Here is a 21,834-nt window from a genome sequence, read left to right as displayed (position 1 = left end):
AGGCTAGCAGCATGTCTGTCCACAAACTAAAATATCTCAACAACTATGGGATGGATTGACATGAAATGTGGTGCAGACATCCAAAGAACATGAATTCAACAGACTTGATGATCGCCTGACTTTTCCTCTAGCGCCACCATGAGGTTCACATTTGTGGTTTTGAATGAAGTACCTTGACAACTGTTGGATGGATTAACATGAAATATGGTAAACACATTCTTGTCCGCCAGGATGAACTCTAATCGTTTTAAAGATCTCCTGCCAACATCAATTCAGGGTTTCCAATACTTTGGTTTATGACAAAATACCTGCAAAACTAATGACATTCCCATCACCCTCAGCTGTCCTTTGAGTTTAGCCCTCATTAGTAAATGTTAGAATGCTAATATGCTAAACTGAGATAAGTAAAGTGGAGATGCCTGTGTTGGTTTCATCTTTACAGATTTTCTCTTGCTTTTTCCTTTTCACAGATCGTTGGGCTCGTCGTTTGTTTCTTTCCCTTCCCTGTCAAACAACTTGCAGTTCTATTGTTTCCACTGACTTCATCCTCATCCTTTAAACGAAGCCCACAGACACATTTGTTCTCGCACTCACGCATCTTGGTACTTGCTGCACTAACATCATCATGTGAAACTTGACTACTCGTCTAAAAACGCCTCTCTATCCGTGTGTTTGCATGTGAAGGCCTACAAAGCGTGTAATTTCTTTCCATCTCATAGTTTTCTGAATTGAAACCTTTGCTCTGGTGTGTTGTACTCGCTGACACAAAGCCTGCAGTTTCTGGAGGATGCAAGAGGTTGCAGGCAGTTTACTTCTTGATTTGCAAACAAAAGGCTTGTTGGTTAAAGAAAAGAATAATTAAATAAAAAACAATCTCACTGTTCAACTAAAGGTTGGTAAAAAGCATAATGATTGCCCCAAAAACACAGTTCATTCTTCTTCTTTTTGTTCGATCTCTAAATATCTCTTCCCTCTCTGCCCACGTAGTTTTGACGGCACGTTGACTCTCACCAGGCCTGAGTTACTGCGACATCACGCTCTCCCACACCCCGCAGTCTGAAGCTTTCATTGTCACAAGAGCAAGGACACACACACACACGAGGAGTCTGCCAACATGGACACATTTAGATCAGTATCCGTCATGACGGTAGGTAAACAATGAGACACTAAACTCGCTTGTACATCATGAAATAGTTGCTCTCTAATATTCCAGCTGCTGTTTGATTTATGAGGTGCTACATGGCTCAGTATTAAACACTGTCAGCTCATATAACATTTTTCTCGCCCTGGTCCTGTCCATGTGGAGTTGTTATGTGTGTGTTGGTGACATGCAGATCAGGTGAAAATTAGACTATAAATTACCCTCAAAATATAAATGTTAAAGAAAGGAAAATGAGACTCGACTTGCTCGACACATATTGAAAAGATCTTTTTGTCTTTTATTGAACTATATTAAGCATTATTTTATGTTTTGTCATTATGAGTGGGTCATCATATAGAGGCAGACATGGATGGTGTTTGAAAATCATTTTTAGGATTTTTTCTGACCTGCTTGGTATACCAGATGGGTGCAGTTCATTCAGTCGTGACAAATCAGTCACGGTTGCGTGATTACTCAGAGTCTGACAAGCTGTCAATTATGGAGAGGTGCTTTATTCTGTAGTAGTATAAACCACACATAAGAGGCACATGAGAATAAAACACTGAACATGTTTTGAAATCCTGAGTTTTTATAATTAGAGATGAAAAATGGTACATCTCATGTGCCTTTTTGGTATCTTTCCAAGGTCATATGCGCTCCGCTTGCCATTACTGTCATGCGTACATTTGATTTAATATAGCATTGCAAACAAATTAAATAATTTATCCACAAGTAAATGAAACATGTTTTTAAAGCATATGATTTATTTAGCTCCCATATAAAGGTATAAATAGATTCCCTAATACACTTGCTATAATGGATTTTTAAATCTACTTTCTTTCACAGCTTATTTAAAGCTGCTACTGTATATTAAATATTTTATATTAACAACTGACTACTTGTATGTTAAAGGAGTCGTTCACAGTTACAGACCCACATATAATTATTACTTGACTCAGCTTTAATTAGCTTTTTGAGCGTCTTTCAGCTCATTGTTTTGGTTTTCAGCTCAGTCCCGGCATTCATTGGCCTTGTTTACAGCAGCAAACAGCTGTTCTCAGTACACTGTATGCTATGTGCTTTACACCAAACAGCAGGCAAGTTAGAGACAGGCTGGTGAACATGGTGGAGCATTTAGCACCTAAAGAGCCAGATAGCTGGTTGACACCAAAACAGGGCTAAAAAGATGTGGATGATGGACACATATTTATTAGGTGGACATAAACAAAACTCCAAATGAATTCTAATGTTTCTAATGTTCTTTCTGCTGTGGAGCTGTTTTCTAACGGATTTGTAGTATAAATGTCTGTTTACAGGTTGTTTCTGCTGCCTCCAAGTATACAGAAATAAATGAATGCAGCTTTAAGGATCCACATTTTTCATTTAATAAACACTTTTGCTGTGTTTTATCAGACGTTTCTATATCTGTAAGAAGATATATTTGTGGTTTTAAGAACCAAAAACCATCTCGGTGTTGTTATACATCTCCTCTCTCAGGCTTCTCTCTGGAGCTCTAGTATGGCATGGCTGAGGGCAGTGACTGCTTTGTTGTGACATCACAACACTGACGGCTGGTTTTAAGGCTGAGTTTCTGAATACAGGCTGTGTGCATTTCTCTGTGGACTGAGGCTTTGATACTTTCACAGTATAAATATAGAAACTAGACCTGCTTTAAAAAAGACATGGAAATCTTTATTTGTAAATACAATAGGGGGCCTTTAATTCTCCTACAAAACCCAGGGGAGAACTGTATGACTGTATGAATAACAACCCTGTCATGCACACTGATGTATTAGCAACAAGATGACAGGCAAAATGAGCAAGATAGAGCTGCTGTTGTCATCGAGCCAGATGGATGTAAATAACAAGTTAATACCTAATTATGAACACAACACTCTCATTTCTCTAAGGAGGTGCCATTACCTTAAACTGTGTGTTATACATAATGCAGTTTAATATTGTTAAACTCCACTCATCGGGTGCTTCCAGCATAATGAAATCAACATAATAATACCTAAAGATCCTCCAGATCTATTTAACCCTTGGCTGAATATATTCACAGAGATTCATCTCTATTTATTCTGCTGTCTGCTTCACCACCACACATTTAACCTACTCCCCTCTGGTAAAGAGATGGAGGAGGCAGAAATATGAGGTCCCCACCCAAGCATTTAAACGGCTAATTGCTGTTATTCGAAATAAGTGCATGAGTAAAGTCAGCAGGCTGCGGAAAATAATAATGTGTGAGCAGCTCGGTTATGAGCCAGATGATACGCATTACTGTAAAGGGTGTGTATGTGACGGACAGGCTGGTGGAAGCTAATTAAGTCAGATGGCAGGTGGACGATGTTATGTATTGGGTATTCATTAGTAGTAATTTGCAGGCAGGTTTCCCTCAGACACCTCTCTGAGCGTTCGGCCAGCGGAGCTACAGAGGAGCTACAGAGGAGCTACAGAGGGAGTTCAAAAAGACGGAGCTGACAGAAAGGTAAGCCTGAGCAACCTGCATTTGTGATCAGTGCTCCCTGCTAATGGGAGCTGACAGAATTGATCTGAAAATCTGGGAGCAAAGAGGTGTGTGTGTGTGTGTGTGTGTGTGTGTGTGTGTGTGTGTGTGTGTGTGTGTGTGTGTGTGTGTGTGTGTGTGTGTGTGTAGGCCATCAGAATGACTCTTATCAAGAGTATCCTGGAAGCAGCCAGCTAACTAATGGCCAACTGAGGCTTGCTGTCTGGTCTGTCTTGTCTTATCTCACAATGAAATAGCTTTTTAGAGGCTTGTATAAAGAGATAGCCGCAGGTCTGCTGGTCCGGATGATGAACAATGGCAAAAGGTGGGGCTGATCGTAACAGGGGTGTGTCCAGAGAGAAGGAAGGGGTGGAGATTTAATATCAAATGAAGTCCCCTCAGCCAAAGACTCAGTGGGGAGGTCTGAGTGAAAATCGCAAATTAAGAATATACTACATCATGCTGCTGACTTGTCACTGACGTCAGGATCTCAGACCTCACAGGCTTTTTCACGATCACATGCGTCAGTGGAGATGGATTAATCTCATACAGATACATTTCAATGCTCCCAGTCTCTATAAATTAAGTCTGTATAACCATTGCCAAGACAGCACAGAGTCCACTAGCATGTACAGTACACAGTACCTTGGCAATGATGCTGCAGAGCTGAGGCCCATCCTGTGTGAGGGACAGCAGGTTGCTAATGGCACTGCCGATGGTGTGAATGCTGTCCGATGATTCAATCTGTTTGATCAGGACCTGTGAGAAGAGTAAGCACTACCATTAGCTCATTAGCTGTGTTTTTTTAAAATAATGTTAAGGTCTATTTAAAGTTAATTTGTTTTAATTGATAAACATTTAAATCTTCTCTTTATAGTTTTCATATATCAAAGCATTTTTGAAATTATTGTGATGGCAGTTTTTGTTTGTAGAAAAATACAAGTCTGTTGCTAGTAGCCTGTTCATCTCATTATCAGTGGATCAGCTATACTGTACTACCAGTGGACCAAAGTCAGAAGCTGTCAAGTTCTGCAGATTGAAAATAAATTATATATTTCTTCCCATGAGGTAAGATCATTTGGATAATTAGATTTTTTCTGCCATTAGACTGGGCCCAAATGATGGTAGTAGATGGATTACAGGATAACAGGTTGTGTCGTTTCACAGGCTCATCACTGTTTGTTTTTGCACTCAGCTTTAAGATCTGTGAGTGCTAGCTGACTCATGTAGAGCAAGCTTAAATATTTAATTTAAAGTGTAAATAAAGAATAAAGAGTGAATAATGATAATTACACAATGAGAACATATAAATAGAAACTTTTTTCCTACAGTCATTGACTCTGTGTAATGTCTCAGACATGAAATTCAATCATCCATCATGTGCGTGAGTGTAATCATGGATTCATTAGAGTGAAATAATAAATATATCTTCCACTTTACCTTAATTCTCTCGGTCATACAAACATGATGTAATCCTCAATTAGTGCAGCCCAAATAATGATGGACCCGTGTTTATACAATATTTCTACTAGACCGTATATAGTTGATGAACTGGGAAACTGTACCTCCGTTGATTCACTGGCACAAACACACAAACATCTAATTGTAACTTTAACCCAAAAACCAGGCACAGGCCTTCAAACGGTCAAAGCCAGACTCAGAAAATGTCCTCACTCTCTAAAACTCAAACTGGTCCCTTTATAGTATATGGGACCTTTAAAGCCGTGAGTTAAAGCCATGTGTGGTGTGTGTGAAATGCACTTAGATAGTGTCCACTGTAGAGTCAGGGGTGGAGCTGTGACTCACTTAGGCGAACAGTCCTCTAAAGCTTTTGTTATACGCTGCACACGGCCTTAAACTCACCTTCATTTGACATGAAGAAATTCGGCCCGATCAGAGAGCAAAATATAAATATTGAAAAACATAAGGTAAATATGCTTACATATTACATATGACATACCCGGATCTCATTAGCTAAGGCCATGTCGATCATGTTGCTGAATGAATCACTGACATCAGTGAGGATGTCATGGATGGCCTCTCTCATGGATTTAAGGAAGAATTCATCATCAGTGTGAAGGCACCTGGGGGTGAGGGGGCGATTTAAAACAACAGTTACTGACATGTTATGCATCATTCCACTGTTTTTTCCTATGATTGTGTATTAGCTTTTTATAGTTTTACCTCTCTGTAATGTTCGTCAGCTCCATGCACTTGTCCAACAAAGATTTCTCATACTGCAACAAATGAAAAAGAAGAAACACACTGAGTAGTGATAAAACACTCATCAGACATGTCCCATGTGACAACCTAACAACATAGTATCCCAGAGTTCACGGCTGTTGTGAACTTTCTCTGTTCTTAGCTTGTTTGAGAAACCCTACTCTGTCACCTGGTTCTTAGTATTGTTTTATTTATGTGTCTGATGTTGTATTGTCCTGTCTGAAACTTGCAGTGCTGCCCTCCTGACCAACTCTCCCCTTGAAGCAGAGGTTGCTAATTTCTAACTGTGGGATTTACCTGCTTAAACAAAGGTGGAATAAAGCTAAATAAATCTGCAGCCTTTTACAGTTTGGTGCAGTTTGGTGTTTCCAGTCATCTTTGAGATCAAAAAGGTTTTTGCACAAAACCCTGATATTTAAATGATCATTCATCAACAAAGATCTGATCACTTCTAAATCAGATTTGCAAATTTTTATCGGTATTTGGTAATTGATGATATACAGTATGTGATGTTTCTGATGACTGGTACTCCCAGGCCTGTGAAGTGTCGAGGTCTTGGAGAAGGATAACAAGGCTGCTATTGTTAGACTGATAAGCCTAAGTACATTTTTATGGATATGGATAATTCTAAAATGAGTCTTTTTATGTAACAGCATGAAAATGTGGATATTATATTTTAATTGGTGTATGAGGAAGCCTTCACTTCGGCCTGTATCTTCCATTAATAAGTTAAAAGCTTCACATTCCAGCCACTTCTGAACACCTTCACCTTCTGCATCTCAGGTGGCGTGCTCCGGGCGGTGCTGTACTCATGCACCAGAGAGCGGACGTGGCAGTTAGCCCGTACGGCGGTGCTGTGGACCCTCTGCCAGCGTCCTTTCTCCAGCCGCTGGAACATCTTGCCGAGCTCCGTGCTGACCACCAGCGCTCGGCGGAGGAGCGTCTGCAGGTTGTTCCTGGCCACATGATCCCCTGCACCGACCCCGGAGCCCACAATCAACTCTCCCTGCTGGGAGTCCTCCTCCACCCCGATGGGTTTGGCCTGGAGGACACACATGCACTCCACCTCGGTCATGTGGCGGAGGTCCTCCATCCAGCGCTGGACAGAGTCGACCTGGAGAGACTGCATCCGGGTGCTGTGGGAGAAAGTGATATCACAGTTATGAGCTTGTTTCTTGACTTTGGTGAAGAGGGAGAGTCACATTCATTGTAAGGTTTTAAAAAGAAGTGCTTTGGTTTGGTTACAACATTGAGACCATTTTTTAAATGAGGATAGAGATGATGACTTCAATGTAGGATGGGAATTTTTTAATCCCACATAAACTGGCTAAAAATGTATACTTTAATGAAGCTATCTTTAACTGTCCTCTGAATGAGGGAATGGGTGGTGGTGATTGTCACTTGACAAGAGTTTCAGCCATCACTGTCTTTATAATACAAGAGAGTATAAAACGCCCTCTGAGCAGTGCTACTTCTTCAAATTCACAAAGCCAGGAAGAAAACAGAGTAGCAGTAGAAGAAAAGGGCATTTTCACTAAAACCAGGACAATTTGCTTCCCTGGAGAGAATATTCATTTTCCAGAACAGTTGCTCAAAAAAGAGAACAACCCTAACCAACAGTCTAAACAAGACAGGTTAGGTCTGATTCCCCAAATCTATGGGCAGTGTTTGGATTTAGTGCATATCACTATATATATTCGACCGCATTATATTGATGGAAGACATCGGAATGACATCAGGTGGTACAGTCCAGAGTTCAGTCGCCTCTATTGATTGCTATATGCAGACAAAGTTCAGTTTCCTGCCTCTGAATTGATTTGCTTCGAGGAAATCCACATAAATCGACTGTTTGGTTTCATAACAGTCGCTCTTTATTGATATAAAAATGAAAGGAACAAATGACTGCACAAAAGAAGCATGTTCGTGCAACAAGTGTTCTCTGCATCAATCACACAGATACTGTCTGAGATGCGGGAAGTCGTGTTTGCTGACCAGCCTGCTGACTAAAGCTCCAACTGATTTATATGAGAAAACCTTAATCATCTTTGCCTCCTCCACAAGAAATAACATGCTTAATCAGCAGAAAATTAAGGAAGTGCTTACTCATAAATCCAAACTGCGTGTTTGGACAATGACAGATCATTGGCTGTGCCACCCTCCTCCTCTTTGTATCAGTCCTCCATCTATTTTCCCTTTTATCGCTTACTTTTATATAAGAAAGTGTAGGTTGTAGTGTAAGTTTGGTGTGATGAAACAAGCTAACACTTTTTTGTAACCAACAATGCTCCATAAACCCCAAACACCATTTGCTGAATAATAGCTTAAGAAATGCAACAGGAAGGAGCTGGTCTGTTAAGCTTTGGATTTATCTACATTAAGATGCCATGTGTCCAGTGTGTGGGAGCAGGTACCACACTACTAACCCTTATATCAGACTTAATGTAACGTTAGTGGCTCTGTCTTCATCTGTATAATTATGGGTTAGTTAGTTTACCCGAGTTCTTTGGTTTATCCTGATCCTCAATTAATTTACTCAAGAAAAGTGAAACATATTGTATGTAAAAGATCAAAATATAAACCTAATTGTGTTGTTAAACATCTGTGCATTCAGTCTGGTCTGCATTTTCCTTATCATACCTTACTTATAGTGTCTAATGTGTTTCATCAGTTGGTGACTTTTTGCCTCGGACCTGTCAGTTCTACGGGCCTCAGTTTCTTTTTTCAGTCTAAATTAGCATGATATAATAAACAGTATTGTGCAAATGTTTTAAGCACTAAGGTCAATGACCAGCCTTGACCAGTTCTCTGTGGTACAATTGCACGCAGCTTTTCAAGGTCCTTAGGTCGGCTCTTCAAACATGTTGGAGAACTGGCCACAGTATATGGATTTAGTCTGTGTCAGTGTATTCTGTCTTTTCATGAAGTCCAAGGCTGATTCCTGACTTCTTGTCTGTGAAGGAAGCTCTTTTTGACTTTGAGAGACATCAGATGGTACGAATGATGGGTAAGAATCTAAACATCTAAAGTGCCAAAACCTTTGCACAGTAGGCTATGTACATGTAGCCGCCAATTGAGTCAACTGGAAACAATTGAAAGTCAGTTGGAGATAACACTTATCAATTTAGCTAATAAATAAATGGACTCCAACTAAAAATGAGAACCTGTTTTTGTCTACACCTGTCTGAGGTCAAGCACTCAGTGTTTTTAATGGTAAATGTGCCACCGGCCTTAGTGAAGGGTCATTTATAAAAAATATAATAGTCAAACTTAACCACACTGCTTTTAAATAAAATGGAGAACTGAAATGTAATGCTTTTGACTAGTGCTGTTACACATGCAGTATGTAAACTAACAATGTCATCTACAGTCCTACAAAATTATCTTATGATCCCTTATACATGCAAATAAAATCCAGACTTCTATGTTGTAAAGTAATAGTCCATGAACACCGCATTATAAAAAGTTGATGGCCACCGGAGACGCAGCGCTCAAGCGAGAAACACCATGGCGTCCTTAAAATCAATGATGTTTACTCGAGGTCAGTTATCCACCAATAACTGCCGGTTTCTATACTTGTTAGTTTAACCCGTCATTTCCCCTCAGCTTCAACAATGGACTGCACCAAGCAAGTACTCCTCCCCACTTCCGAGCCCCTTAAACCAGGCTTAAGGCGGCAATCACAGTGAGTCAAAGCTCCCTGAAAGTGGAAAGGTCGATGGCTACGACAGCCACCTCTGCTTTGAGTCAACACATGCGAACGGGTCTCTAATGAAGCTTGATATCTTCCTCTCGGCTCTCGGGGTATTGTCTGCAGTTTATGGGAAATGGCAGCTCACTGGAGACATTGGGATATTGGTATTGAATATTGGTTGATCTGGTCTGAGAGAAGCATTGTGGTTGTGTGCACACACAAAACAATGGTTTGTCATTGAGCAGCAACAACCAGCATCATTACATAACATGTTCAAGCCAGGTATTGGGTTTCAGCTATGAGCCAGAGCTGGTGAGATGGGACTGAATCATTAAAAAAAACCACAACTTCAATTATATCCATTATCAAACCATATGGAGGGCAGCTGTTAACTAAAGAAAATCAATATGGAGCTTTGTTAAGGTCAGAAAAGGGTCTAATTAAAAGCTGAGGCAGATTAAATCAGCTGCCATTTGAAGACATGAACATAAACTCCTCTTAAACTGCCACTTTTATTATAGTAAGAAAAAGAAAGAAATTACAAGACGAAAAAGAAATTACAATTTAAATGGGCTTTGTTTTATAGCACATGTAAACTGAGGTCATTTGCAAAGAGTTCAAATTAAAGAACACAAAAATGAAAATGATAAAACAGTCAGCAGGACTTCATTTTAAGTTCAGATTTAGCAACACATTCCCCTCAGACACTTTTTACTTGGAAAAAGTGAGTGTGGAGCAGAAATGCACATACTTACACAGACTCACTCAAATATACAGAACATACATTCAGTCTATCATCTGTCAGCTGAAGAGGTGGAATAATCTGCTGGTTACAGAGTGAGGAAGCTCACCTGCTCAAAACTCAAATAAATCTCCCTCAGTTCAGAGAGAGGATGGGGACGTAGCTGTGAATGTGGACCAGAATAAATAACTGCTCAGTGTTACTCTGTGTGGTCATCATTAATGTGGAGCTTGCTCTGCTAAGTGGGGTAAATGGCTTCAAAAGGATCACTGTGACTTCTGAAAATGGATGAGATATGAGTTTTTTAGTTTAAACTCTGAGCAATTTAGGAAATTAATTTCTCCTAAATGTTCCAAATAAAATACTACTGAACCCAGCCTCGGTTCTTTTTTTCCCACATAAGAGAGAACCTCTTAAAAACCACTCCAGGTCTGAAAATGTGTCCTGCTGGAGATTAATCACACAGTGGTGAATAACACTGTGACTCAAACTAAGAGAGTCAAATTAGCCTCAAAGAGCCTGATTGCCAGTCAAAGGCAGAGCTGAAGAGGAGAGGGAAAGAGCCCTCGATTATTAATTGCGTCCGTTTTCCTATATATTTCACCCAGCTAAACGATACTTTGTTGATGACTTATCTGTGATATATTTCCTAACTCCACTCAAGTGACTCAGAAAATTCATAAACAAACAACCAAATCATTCTTGGGGGTAAAAATGTGCAACAACATGCCAGATTCTCTTCATATCAGCCCCAATCTGCCAATTTCAAACCATTTTCCACAGTTATATAACAGCATCACGTAAGGATGTGAACCCAACAAGCCACAAAACGCTCCCTTCATCGTGGGGGGGGAAAAAAAAAGAAAAGATGATAATAATAGGTTTGTTTTCCAGAGGAGGGGAAGCGGTGCACTTTAGCTTGCAGGGAATGACAAATATTTACATGCAGGGCCGAGAGAGGGTCAGGCGACAGCGTCTCTATTATCCCAGAGAGGGATCCTGGGGAGACGAAGCATCGCTCCCTCTCATCTGCTGGTGGCTGTCAGTAAACTGAGGGGCGGTGGCAGCAGCAGAGAGAAGCCGGCAAGATTTAAACATGCGTTTTTGTACCAGACTTGCATTCATTTCTCTCTCTTTGAGTGATATTAATCTCTGTATTATGATTAGATTAGATGTTAACTAATTTTGTAGTACCTGCAGTTAACAGGCATTAGATTATTAAACACTGTCAATGAACCATTATTGCAAAAGAAATCATGATCAGTCAGATTTAGATTCTGTCACAGTAAACAGCTGTTGATCCTACACAGCTGTCAATAAGAGTATATGTGCAAGACTTACTGCCGTATATGGTAGGGAACACAGGAAGTAGAGAGATGTACTAACACATTGTGGGTTTCTGTTTTTCAACGTGCTTTCTGGAAAATTAAATTAAATGGAAAATGAATAAAAATCAATACGAGATTGGGGGTGTAGTGGGTAAACATGGTGTGTAATTAATATAAAGCAAGAAAAAATCTGAACATTTGGCAGGAAGAACTCACAGGCAGAATGAAATAACTTTCATATGGAGACAGCTACATGCAGAAACTGGTTGTCTGATCGGTGTCAGAAACAGCTGAATCCCACATACTGATGTAAGAAATCAGGCTGGTGTGCTCAGTTAGTGAACGTGATAACTTGGGGTTTTTAGATGATTCATTTTACTACTTTTACTTTTCATGTACTTGAGGAACATCAAGTTGTTCTGCTGGATGAGTCACTGAGACGCTGCAGCTCTGACAGACCTCAGTCTGTGTGTGTGTGTGTGTGTGTGTGTGTGTGTGTGTGTGTTAAGGTTGACGTCAGGGTAAGAGTTGGAGTTATAGGCTTAAAGTTGCTATGAGTAAGGGCAGAGTTAGGGGGCTAACAGATGCATATTAATACATGAAACAAACATAAATGCTGTATTTCCATCATGTTCACTACATTGTTTTTCACCATTTGAGCTTGAACTGGGGCGTTGCTTTGATTATGTAATCGTGTTGCAACCTCTCTTTCTGCAGTTGTTTCATGGGACCAACTGGAGAATTAGCTGTTTGTCTCAATGAAGCAACTCTTCATTTTCTCATAACGGTACCATGTGCAACAATTAGCATTTTCTTTTGCAGATTTTCAGGAAATGAAGTTGGCTAGTGAGGTTTTTGTGTAAAGTATTTCTTAGTTCTTACTAGCCAGTTTCAAAGTGATCTACTAAATTCTATAGCACCACCTGGGAATGATATGGCAGATAAAGAACAACATATTAGTAACGTAATTTCCAGTTTTGGTCGATATCACCTTCTACTTTTCTTTATTAGAAGCCAAACGATATGATATTGTCAGTTACTTACACAAAAGTTACATCTGACATTTAGTATGTATGTATTTAGTAAGTAAATGTTTCTTAACTATTAACCAACCGTTGCCTATATGAACTAGATCCTGTGGTGCAACCTCTTTTAATTTAGTGATGAATCTTCGTTTATGCTATAACTAGGATAAGTTTAATAGCAGGAACAGCTGAGGCTCCAGACCATAAGGTGAATATTCTCAGGAAGCGTAAAAATTGCATTTTTAAGGGTCCCATATTTTAAGCTTAAGTTTTAATATCCATAAGAATATATATTTTCAGGATGCAGCACAGTCAGCGGCAGTGGCCCAGCACTCTTCTATTCTTTTTGTGCTTTTAAATAGCCAAAACCATCTGAATGTTTTTCTCTGAGCGCTTTGATACTTTCACAGTATTAATATAGAAACTAGACCTGATTTATAATCAAACAACACATGGACATCTACCTTTATAATATATGGGACCTTTAAACTTGAAATGGTGTCACTCATATGAACCTTACAGTCACCGAGTGCATTTTCTAAATCCTTCACTCTGTGGAAACCGGCTGCTTTACAAAGGGCATCATCTGCTGACAGCAGCTCTATGCCGAGGGAAACCCTCACTGAGCAAAGAAAAGGAAAACGCAAGAGCATCGTAGCACTCGTGTGAATCTCTAACTGAATGTCTCATAACAGGGTGTGAGTCAGTGTCCATGAGGCTAAAAACAGCAACTATGTCTGCATGAAAACACACTGAGCATTAATCTCTTAACGTGTGTGCTCTGTGGGTCATTCACTAATCTCATCATGAAGATAATGACAATAAAGGACAATAACAATGTGCTTTAAACCACAGTGAGAGTCATATCTTTGCCCTGCATATTGTATCAGCTAACAATGCGGTGTCGTGCTTGTTAGCAGCACACAAGCAGGTTGGAAACCGTGCGTTGCAGCACCTGTTGTCACTCAAGCATTGCAGCTTTTGGACAGCAGGAACTAATTTGTTCTTCGAGGGTGGCTGCCTATTAATAGTCTTGTTCTACATATCGCTAGAGGCTTGGAGTGATTCAGGTACTATAGTGCAACCCTTCACCAACATGAGCACAGGCTGAGTAATGTCTGCTTCTCTTTAGTCGGCCACTTGATGAATGGTTTCCCTGCATGTCATGCCACCTTGCTGTCAACTGCAAAATGATCCCACTGATGTTTTGAATTAAGGCGTAGACCCCCTGAGCTCAGTCTGGTTTTATGAATGTGCGTGAAATTAGCATGTCTTAAAATACAAATAATAAGATAAGACACAAATACTTAAAATACCATATGCACCAGTTGTGGATTTTATGAAGGAAAACTAAGAATCAGCAGAAAATTTTGAATTGATGAAGCTGAGTATGTGGTATATTTAAATGTGTACGCCAAGACAATCAAAAAAAAAAAGGAAATCTGCAACTGTTTTTATAATTGATACATTAAAGTAATTTTTTTATCTACAAATATCAACAATTCAAGTTTCAAGCTTCTAATAATTTGCTAGCTCTATGTGTAATACCATTAAGATTTACATTGCTAGATATTTTAGAGGCCAAATGATTAATTCATTGATGAAATAATAAGCATGCACCAATGAAAATAATAATTTGTTGCATCCCTAATTAAATCATTCAAGTGATTTAAGTGGGTAAGTACCTGTCTTCACCTCATGAAAACATATTTTTGACTGTGAGTATTCATTTTTGTCAGATACTCTTATGTAACCAAGCTCAAAACATTAGCTATTCCATTAAGGTTTAAACAGGCTACAGTCAAGTTAAAAATACAGATTGATATAGTTCAGTTAACTAAACTGTTTAGTTACGTGCGTTCAGACTGACATGAATTTTCACCTTGTTTTATGTGGAGAAATTCTGACTGTTTCTTATGTTATGAATTGATATTCATGTGTTATTCACCACAGACATTAAATATACCAACTGCAGGAATGTTAGCTGACACATGCACTGACTGCGTGTGGAGCGACGCCATGTCTTTGATGTATTTATATGGAAACATTTTTTCTGACTTTTACTTGTTTATGGTTACAGTTAACATACTATAGACACGAACGTCAGCTTGTGGTAGCTGTTAGCTCCCACGAACTGAGTGTGTGTGCAGAGCGAAGCCGTGTCTCTGCTTCTTTACATCGTACGCTCAGAAAGTGAACAGCTTGGGATGTGAATGTTGGGGGATGTGTTGCTCAAACTAAAACACTTTTAGCTTCCTCAGACAAATGTTTGCATCTCTTTGTAGCTGCTCTTAAAATTGATGTAATATGTATTCTTATCACCCTTTATGAATTAAACAAACTTTTTTTGTTTGCCCCTTTTTAGCTATTTCTTCATGTCAGGCACAAATGAGAATGAAAATTTGTTACTGTCTTTAATCAACAAAACAAAACCCTTTTATTTGAATAAAAGACTCTGTGGTTTGATTCTCTTTAAAACTATATAACAAATGGATGCATTCATGGTACAGTACAGTGAGGAGGTTTTGATAAAAGCTTAAACAGATGGTTTAAACCAACATCTACAATTGTCCATGAACTGCATGAAGTATTACAAGCAGCTTGTTTGGAGAGAAACAGCAACATGTGTTACTTCATGCTATGATTTCTGCTTTGGATCTGACTGCACATCCTCCTCACAGTTTTCTGATATGGAGGTCATTCAGAGCGATATAAGCAGGAAGTAGCCCTTCATTGTCGTCCAGTGTCTGGTTTGCATGAATATAGCAGTGTGATGCCTGATGTCACGAATGAACAAATGGAAATCTTTCTCAAATACCACAACAGAACCACAGTCCAGCGGGGCAGAGTGAATGGAAATGTGGGCAGAATGAGCTGTGAGATGTTGAGGACCAGATCGTTGTGGCTTTGGCTTCAACTGAAAGAGGAAACAAGGACACTCTTGTCCCAAAAAGAATTAAATATGTAGGCATACATAAAGACCAAACGGGATGTTAATGCATTCCTCTTCTGCTCAGAAACCAGAATATTGCTAAACACAACTCTCCTATAACACTTTTCTACATGGAGGCTACAGCTCAACTGAAAACTTACATAATGCAAGCCTTGGTTTTGTAGCCGCAGGCCGAGTCTGCGCTCCCCCTTAGGTAGCGTATTGTAAGGGGATATTGTGGCAACTGACTGGTACAGTTGGATCCTGGCAGCAGGGGTAGACATCTGATTCCCAGATGTTTCAGATGGCCTCTAATGTGCAGCCAAGACCAGATTCACCTAAAACAGCTCACACCACACACAAGTTTGTTTCTCTCTTGTTCTCTGTCTCTGTCTCAGTCTGTTCCTCTAGTTCTCTCCATCATTTGTTCTCTCTCTCTCTCTCTCTCTGACTCACACTCCCGCCCTAACACATGCCTGGTTACATGCACCGTAGGCATAAATATACAGCTATTGCAGGCATATGTAGATTTACTCTGTCTTTATCTGTGTCTTAAACCATATCCAGCTGACACTCCCATCTGCTTTGCTCTCTTCTCTCAGTCTCTTTCCCTCGCATCAGCAAACCCGCACTTTTCCAACACTTCTACATGGGTTGCAAGCAAAAGCTGCAACATGAAGAAAGAGACACATGCACAGACAAATGACGCCAAAGAAACCTGGTTAACCTGCTCATGTTGTAATGACTTGCCAACCACTTTCAGATTGTAACCTGAAGCCTCAATTGTCCAGACAAGGGCATCTGGGCAAAGAGCTGGTTCTGTTGTGGAGATGTTTGTCAGCTGAGTGCATGTGTGTGCGCTCCATCTGTGTTTGCTATTTATTTTAATACAATTCAGTCATTTGGCTCCTTTCATCAGCTGATTTACTGCCATGTGCAGCGCAAATAGGATTTATGTTTGAGTGTGTGTATGAGAGAAGACAAAGAAAGCAAGTAAGAGATGATCGGTTTGTTTATGAGTGTGTGCGTCTGGTTGCCAATGTATGGCATGACAGCTCTAATGATGTGATATCCAGGGGCATTCACCGTGCATCCTCCGCAACGCTATGTAAGCATTTGTAAACACAAAACTGTCAGAAGATATATATTCAAATTTATTATCAGTGACTGAAATATTGTCAACCACAGCATCTGATGAAGAGGCTTTTCCCATTAAAAAGGGGGGGGGGGGGGGGGGGGGGGGGGTTCAGCATCTGGCACTTTCACAACAAAGATATAAATCAGTGCTGTGTGATAAGAATGAAGAGCTGTGATAAGAAACAAACTGTTATTGATGTTATTTTTGAAAGAGCGGCCCTCCAGTTTGTGATGAAGCCTGTTTAGAGTCCAGCTTTAGATTAGCTGGCAGGTCTTTGCTCCCCGTCAACTGTTCGTGACTGGACAGCGTGGAAGCAGCGCTGCTCTGTTTTAACTTCAGTTTCTGATTGTTTGGAATGTGCTGGCTCCACACATGTCTGACAGATTTTTCAGCATTTTTGGTTACAATCTCCAGCTTTCATGCAACTCAAATATAAAATCCAATTGTGGACAGATGTTTTCACATCGTGTGTGTGTGTGTGTGTGTGTGTGTGTGTGTGTGTGTGTGTGCGTGTGCGTGGGAGGGAGTGTGAAGATCTGTTTGCATTGTCACTAAGGTTTTGACCTTTACACCTCCTGCTATTGACTGCCTCTAATTTGTTGATCTAGGATCTTCACTAAGGCCGATATATTGGTTTGGGGATGTTGAACCAACAAGTCTAATCAAACATCAGCCACTAAATATTTCCCAGGGCAGATATGAAGGATGTGTGGATGTGAATTTTCACAGCAGCTCCTGAGGTGCCGGTCGATAGGACCTGCCTCAACCGTTCTCAACAGATGAACCACCTGAAGTTCATTCAGTCTCAGTTTCAGTCCAGTTCCACGATGATCTTTATTCAGTTCTTGTAATTATTTGATAAAAGTATTGTCAATTTTAAAGCTGCACTAGATAATATATTGTATTGTAATATATCAACCATGGGGTGAAATGGATGAAATGTGTGCAGGGGTCACTGCAGTCCCCCTCAGCTCTAATGAGCATTTTAACATCTTTCTGTTTTGTTTTGATTTTCTGGCTTTGGACTTTAAAGGCTGCTACACTCTCATGAACCCATCTGATAAACCCACTGTAGCCTCCCTGTTCAGCACCAACAAACAGCACACACACAAAGTTACCAACTAGTTAGTGATGATAATGGAGCATTTAGCAGCTAAAGAGCCAGATATTTCCCTTTAGCAGTTAGCAAACCAAAATGCTAATAGACAAGATATTGGACTTATATTTGTAGGGTCTAAATGAATGTTAATATTGCCTGGTGTGTCTTTAGCCCTGAATGACTAAACATAGCTTCCTGATTCTTTTAAATGGAGTCAGTCTGTCAGGACAGCGAGGAGTGACAACACAAAGGGCTCTTTACTTCTGCTGCAACGCAACAAGACGTCATCCAGCAAGGCACTACTTTGGTCAATCAATACATGCAAGCAAACGTTCCTACTGGATTACTCAGTACTGTGAATGCCATGTTTCTACTGCTGCAATAAAAGATAAAATAGTCTGCCAGTATTATAAACCACTGAGCGGGCATCTGATAAGCCTTTACGTTTGCTGTGCTGCCCCCAAGAGGCCAAGAATTCTCTTAATGCTGCTATAAGTGAGTCATTTTCAGCAGAAGACGGCTTTGGTCGCCCAAGGTTTTAACTAAGTAAGAAAAGAACTGTCTATGCAAGTGTCTCAAAGGAGAAGAGTCCTGCATTCAAGACTGTCTCATGTTCGAGACTTTTATTCAGTCAGTACATCAAACTGTTTCAGCTCCTACAGACCTTCCTCAGTTCTCTGTCATCAAAGTGACAAGGATTAAACTTTCTGAGTTGGCTATTTAAGAGTATTATTATCATATGATAAGTTGTTTTTTTCATTGAATATATGGGTTTTTATCCAGTTCTTTGTTCCGTCAGTGAATTGAGCTGTACAAGGGGAAGAGGTGCTTAAGTGATTAATGGTCTAAAAGCCTGGTTCCTTGTTATTTTAGCACTTGAGTAGGAAATCACACTCTGAAGAAGATCTGACGTTTGATGTGCTGATTCAATAATGATTATTCCTGAATTTGAGAGAGTTTGAGAGCATTTCTGTCTGTATCTCCTGACTCATGCACCACCGAGAACCAAATACAACCTGCTTTCCTCACAGCAGTCTAATCTGTTACCAAACATCTCTGTGATTCATCATCATACAGCTCAGGATGACTTATGACACAACTACACCCCATCACCACAGTAAACCTCAATCTCTGCTCCTACGACAGCTGCCATGATACCAGCGTCTCTCACACCACCGCCACCATTACAGCACATTATCAGAAGGAGATAGGCACCAAAGTAGGCTGCATTTTTGGGGGCCCCATCTGCAGATGAAACAGGAGGGTTATTTCTTGCTATCATGGTTATTATTATCAGTATGTTGTTTTGGTGTGCTTTTACATGTATGTGACGTGTGTGTGTGTGTGTGTGTGTGTGTGTGTGTGTGTGTGTGTGTGTGTGTCCACAGAAAATAATATTTACAGCTCTTCACCAATAGCTTTAGTATTGGAGCCCGAAGATGACAAGTATAAGTAGTATATATTTACATTGGTTTATTCATTCATTAGCTTCATCGCTCCACCTAGGGTCGCAGGTGGTATGGACACACCCTGGACAGGTTGCCAGTCTATCACAGGGCTGACACATAGAGACAAGCAACCAGTGACGCTCACAGTCACACAATTTAGAGTTGCTAATTAACTCTTTAGGCTTTGTATTATGGTTAGGAAGCCAGCACAAGCAAAACATGCAAACTCCATACAGAAAAGATTAAACCCAAAAATGCATCATTGCGCCACTACATTGGTTTATGTTTCTATTAATGTCCCTATAAAGCCATGTCTGCACCCCTTACAAGTTACGCCTTTATCAACTTTATTACTTAATGAAATTTGGTGACATTATTTAACTCCAGTAAACCAGTAAAACACCTGTTTGAGTGTATTTTGAAATTTCAGCAAAATAAAATGTGCATCATAGCAATTATCTTTATGCAAATATATTCAAGAGTACGTGACAAAGTCAGGACCCCTTACTGCATTGCTCAGGATATTTCATTGTTGCTTCTCACCTAAGATTGCATTTGTAACTTTTGAGTAAATGAATTTGTCTTTTCTGATCGACGTATTCTCTTATCAGCCACTGTGCCGAGATGGACTCCGTGGTTTTGATCTCACACACTTATTTTTTGTAGTTTTTGGGCTTGAAGGTTGGAGTGAAGGTACGTAACATATCTGTGAGTAGCAGCATGAGACGAAAATTTTGACGATAGTCAAAGAAGTGAAAAATGTCAAGATGCCGACTGCAATGTCAAGATGTATTCAACTTTTTATTTCATCCTCTCTTTTTCAATACACCGACTTTTCCACCTCAGTAAAAAAACCTTTTTGATTTCATTTAGCAAATTGAAAAAGCACATAAAGCAGCTCTATGGAAACACACTTAAAAGTAAGTTATTGATGCTTAGAAAAGCACAAAAGAAACAAGCGGGAAAATGTTTCTTTAGTGATTTCTGAGTGTATACTTCAGATCAGACCTGAATAAGCGCATTAAAGAAAGTGCCGTGCAGCTACTTAAGATCCACAGTGGTCAGACTACACTGCTGCTACTTGCCTCATTGGAGATGAAGAGAGCGAGCTGCTCTGTCTGGAGCTGCTCTGAGGAGTCGCCATTCTGTCAGAGGCCATCTTACTTCTTACAGTTCAGCACCTGAAACACAACACATGCAACGTAAACGTCCAGGCTGCAGGACATGAACCTTATGGTCTCTTCCTGTTATCATCTTATTTTTCTGTCAAATGTGAGAATACATTGGAAAAAGTTTAATTTTATCAAAAGTAACAGCATCATTACACAGCAACATTCAACATACACACATATGAGCACACACTCCGCATCCTCCTGGCTGTGGTGCTTGCCACCGCAGCATTATCCACTACAATATCTCCTTATTGATCCGCCTCCAAGCTTTCTATTCTTGTCTTGTCTTTTTTTTTTCCTCCAAGTAATTCAATTATCAATAAACCTCCCTGTTTTAAATAGCTGCAAGCTGCTGGTGTGCCAGTGGAATAATATTTCTTATCTTCTAATTTATTGGCTGGCTGCCAGCCAGTGACTCTCTTCTCTACTTTGAGCCTGAGCAAAAGGGGCTGACGCTTTTAAGTGCCCGCAACTTTATTCCACCGTTTTATTGATGTATCCCATTTAGATTAGTCCATTTTCAATCGGGAGAAGCCGCGGATGCCCTCCTGCCTGAACCACACTCTAATCCTTTTAGTTAATGATATCCTGCAGTGGTGTGGTTACAAATTTCATGTTTACTGTGGAGTATAATTAGCAGGTAGTTACAAAGTGAGACTATCTCTCTCTCTCTCACGAACACAAACACACACCCTGAAAGTGTCACAGGGCAGGTTTGAGCTGCAGTGTCCTGCTTTTTACTAAATGCTGTTATGGTGATCGATAGACATAAACAGGAGATCTCATACTAAAGCAATTGAGACCAGAGGGATGTGTGATGCATGTTCGATGTCACACATTCAATCCCATGTCGGCCTGCTTTTGCAGTGCCGCAGTGATCAAGCTGAAATGCTAAAATGACCAAACAACTGATACATTCTGTAGAGTTCTGAGAGGATCAGACACAGCAGCGCATCGGAGGAGTTGGCAATTTTGGTTTTACTATTTGCTTCACTTGCTCCCCGGGTTACGTAATTATGAGCAACAAGGGAACTATTTGATGATGGATGAGGAAAAAAGATGGGGGATTTTTCAGGGGGGTGAGTCATTGACTTCGTTAAAGAGATACCCAGACAGATGAATAGGTGAAGAGATAGATAGTCATAATACAGACAGAAAAAGAAGAGGGAGAGAGTAGGAAGAAGATGCAGGGAGGGACAGACAGGGAGAGAGGAGGGGGTCCTTTAACTGCAGTGTTGGCATGGCTCCTCCAGGGCCATTTTCAGAGAGAGCATCACAGCGGATCAGAAATTAGACCAATGCTGTGCCAGGACAGAGGAAGACTGACAGTAAAAACCCTGCGTTAGGGAAAAAAACCTACATCCATAACATTCAGTGCGGTTACGCAGT

The 21,834-nt window shown here is 40.2% G+C and overlaps 1 protein-coding gene across 3 annotated transcripts in view; it reads right to left on the bottom strand.

The window, feature by feature from the left end:
- LOC130176960 (protein inscuteable homolog) overlaps window positions 1-21,834 on the bottom strand; it is a 60,085-nt gene that overhangs the window by 17,997 nt on the left and 20,254 nt on the right. For all 3 annotated transcript variants that reach the window (XM_056388417.1, XM_056388416.1, XM_056388418.1), the window contains exons 2-6: window positions 20,359-20,454; window positions 6,640-7,006; window positions 5,832-5,884; window positions 5,608-5,731; window positions 4,293-4,406 (exon numbers count right to left, since the gene is read on the bottom strand). In XM_056388417.1, coding sequence (XP_056244392.1) covers window positions 4,293-4,406; window positions 5,608-5,731; window positions 5,832-5,884; window positions 6,640-7,006; window positions 20,359-20,432 — 732 coding nt within the window. In that variant the 5' untranslated portion in view covers window positions 20,433-20,454. The remainder of the gene's footprint in view (window positions 1-4,292; window positions 4,407-5,607; window positions 5,732-5,831; window positions 5,885-6,639; window positions 7,007-20,358; window positions 20,455-21,834) is intronic.

Source organism: Seriola aureovittata, chromosome 10 (genome assembly GCF_021018895.1).
Source record: "Seriola aureovittata isolate HTS-2021-v1 ecotype China chromosome 10, ASM2101889v1, whole genome shotgun sequence".
Taxonomy (NCBI): domain Eukaryota; kingdom Metazoa; phylum Chordata; class Actinopteri; order Carangiformes; family Carangidae; genus Seriola; species Seriola aureovittata.
Note: the sequence above shows the minus strand (reverse complement) of the source record. Positions and strands in the feature narration are given on the sequence as shown.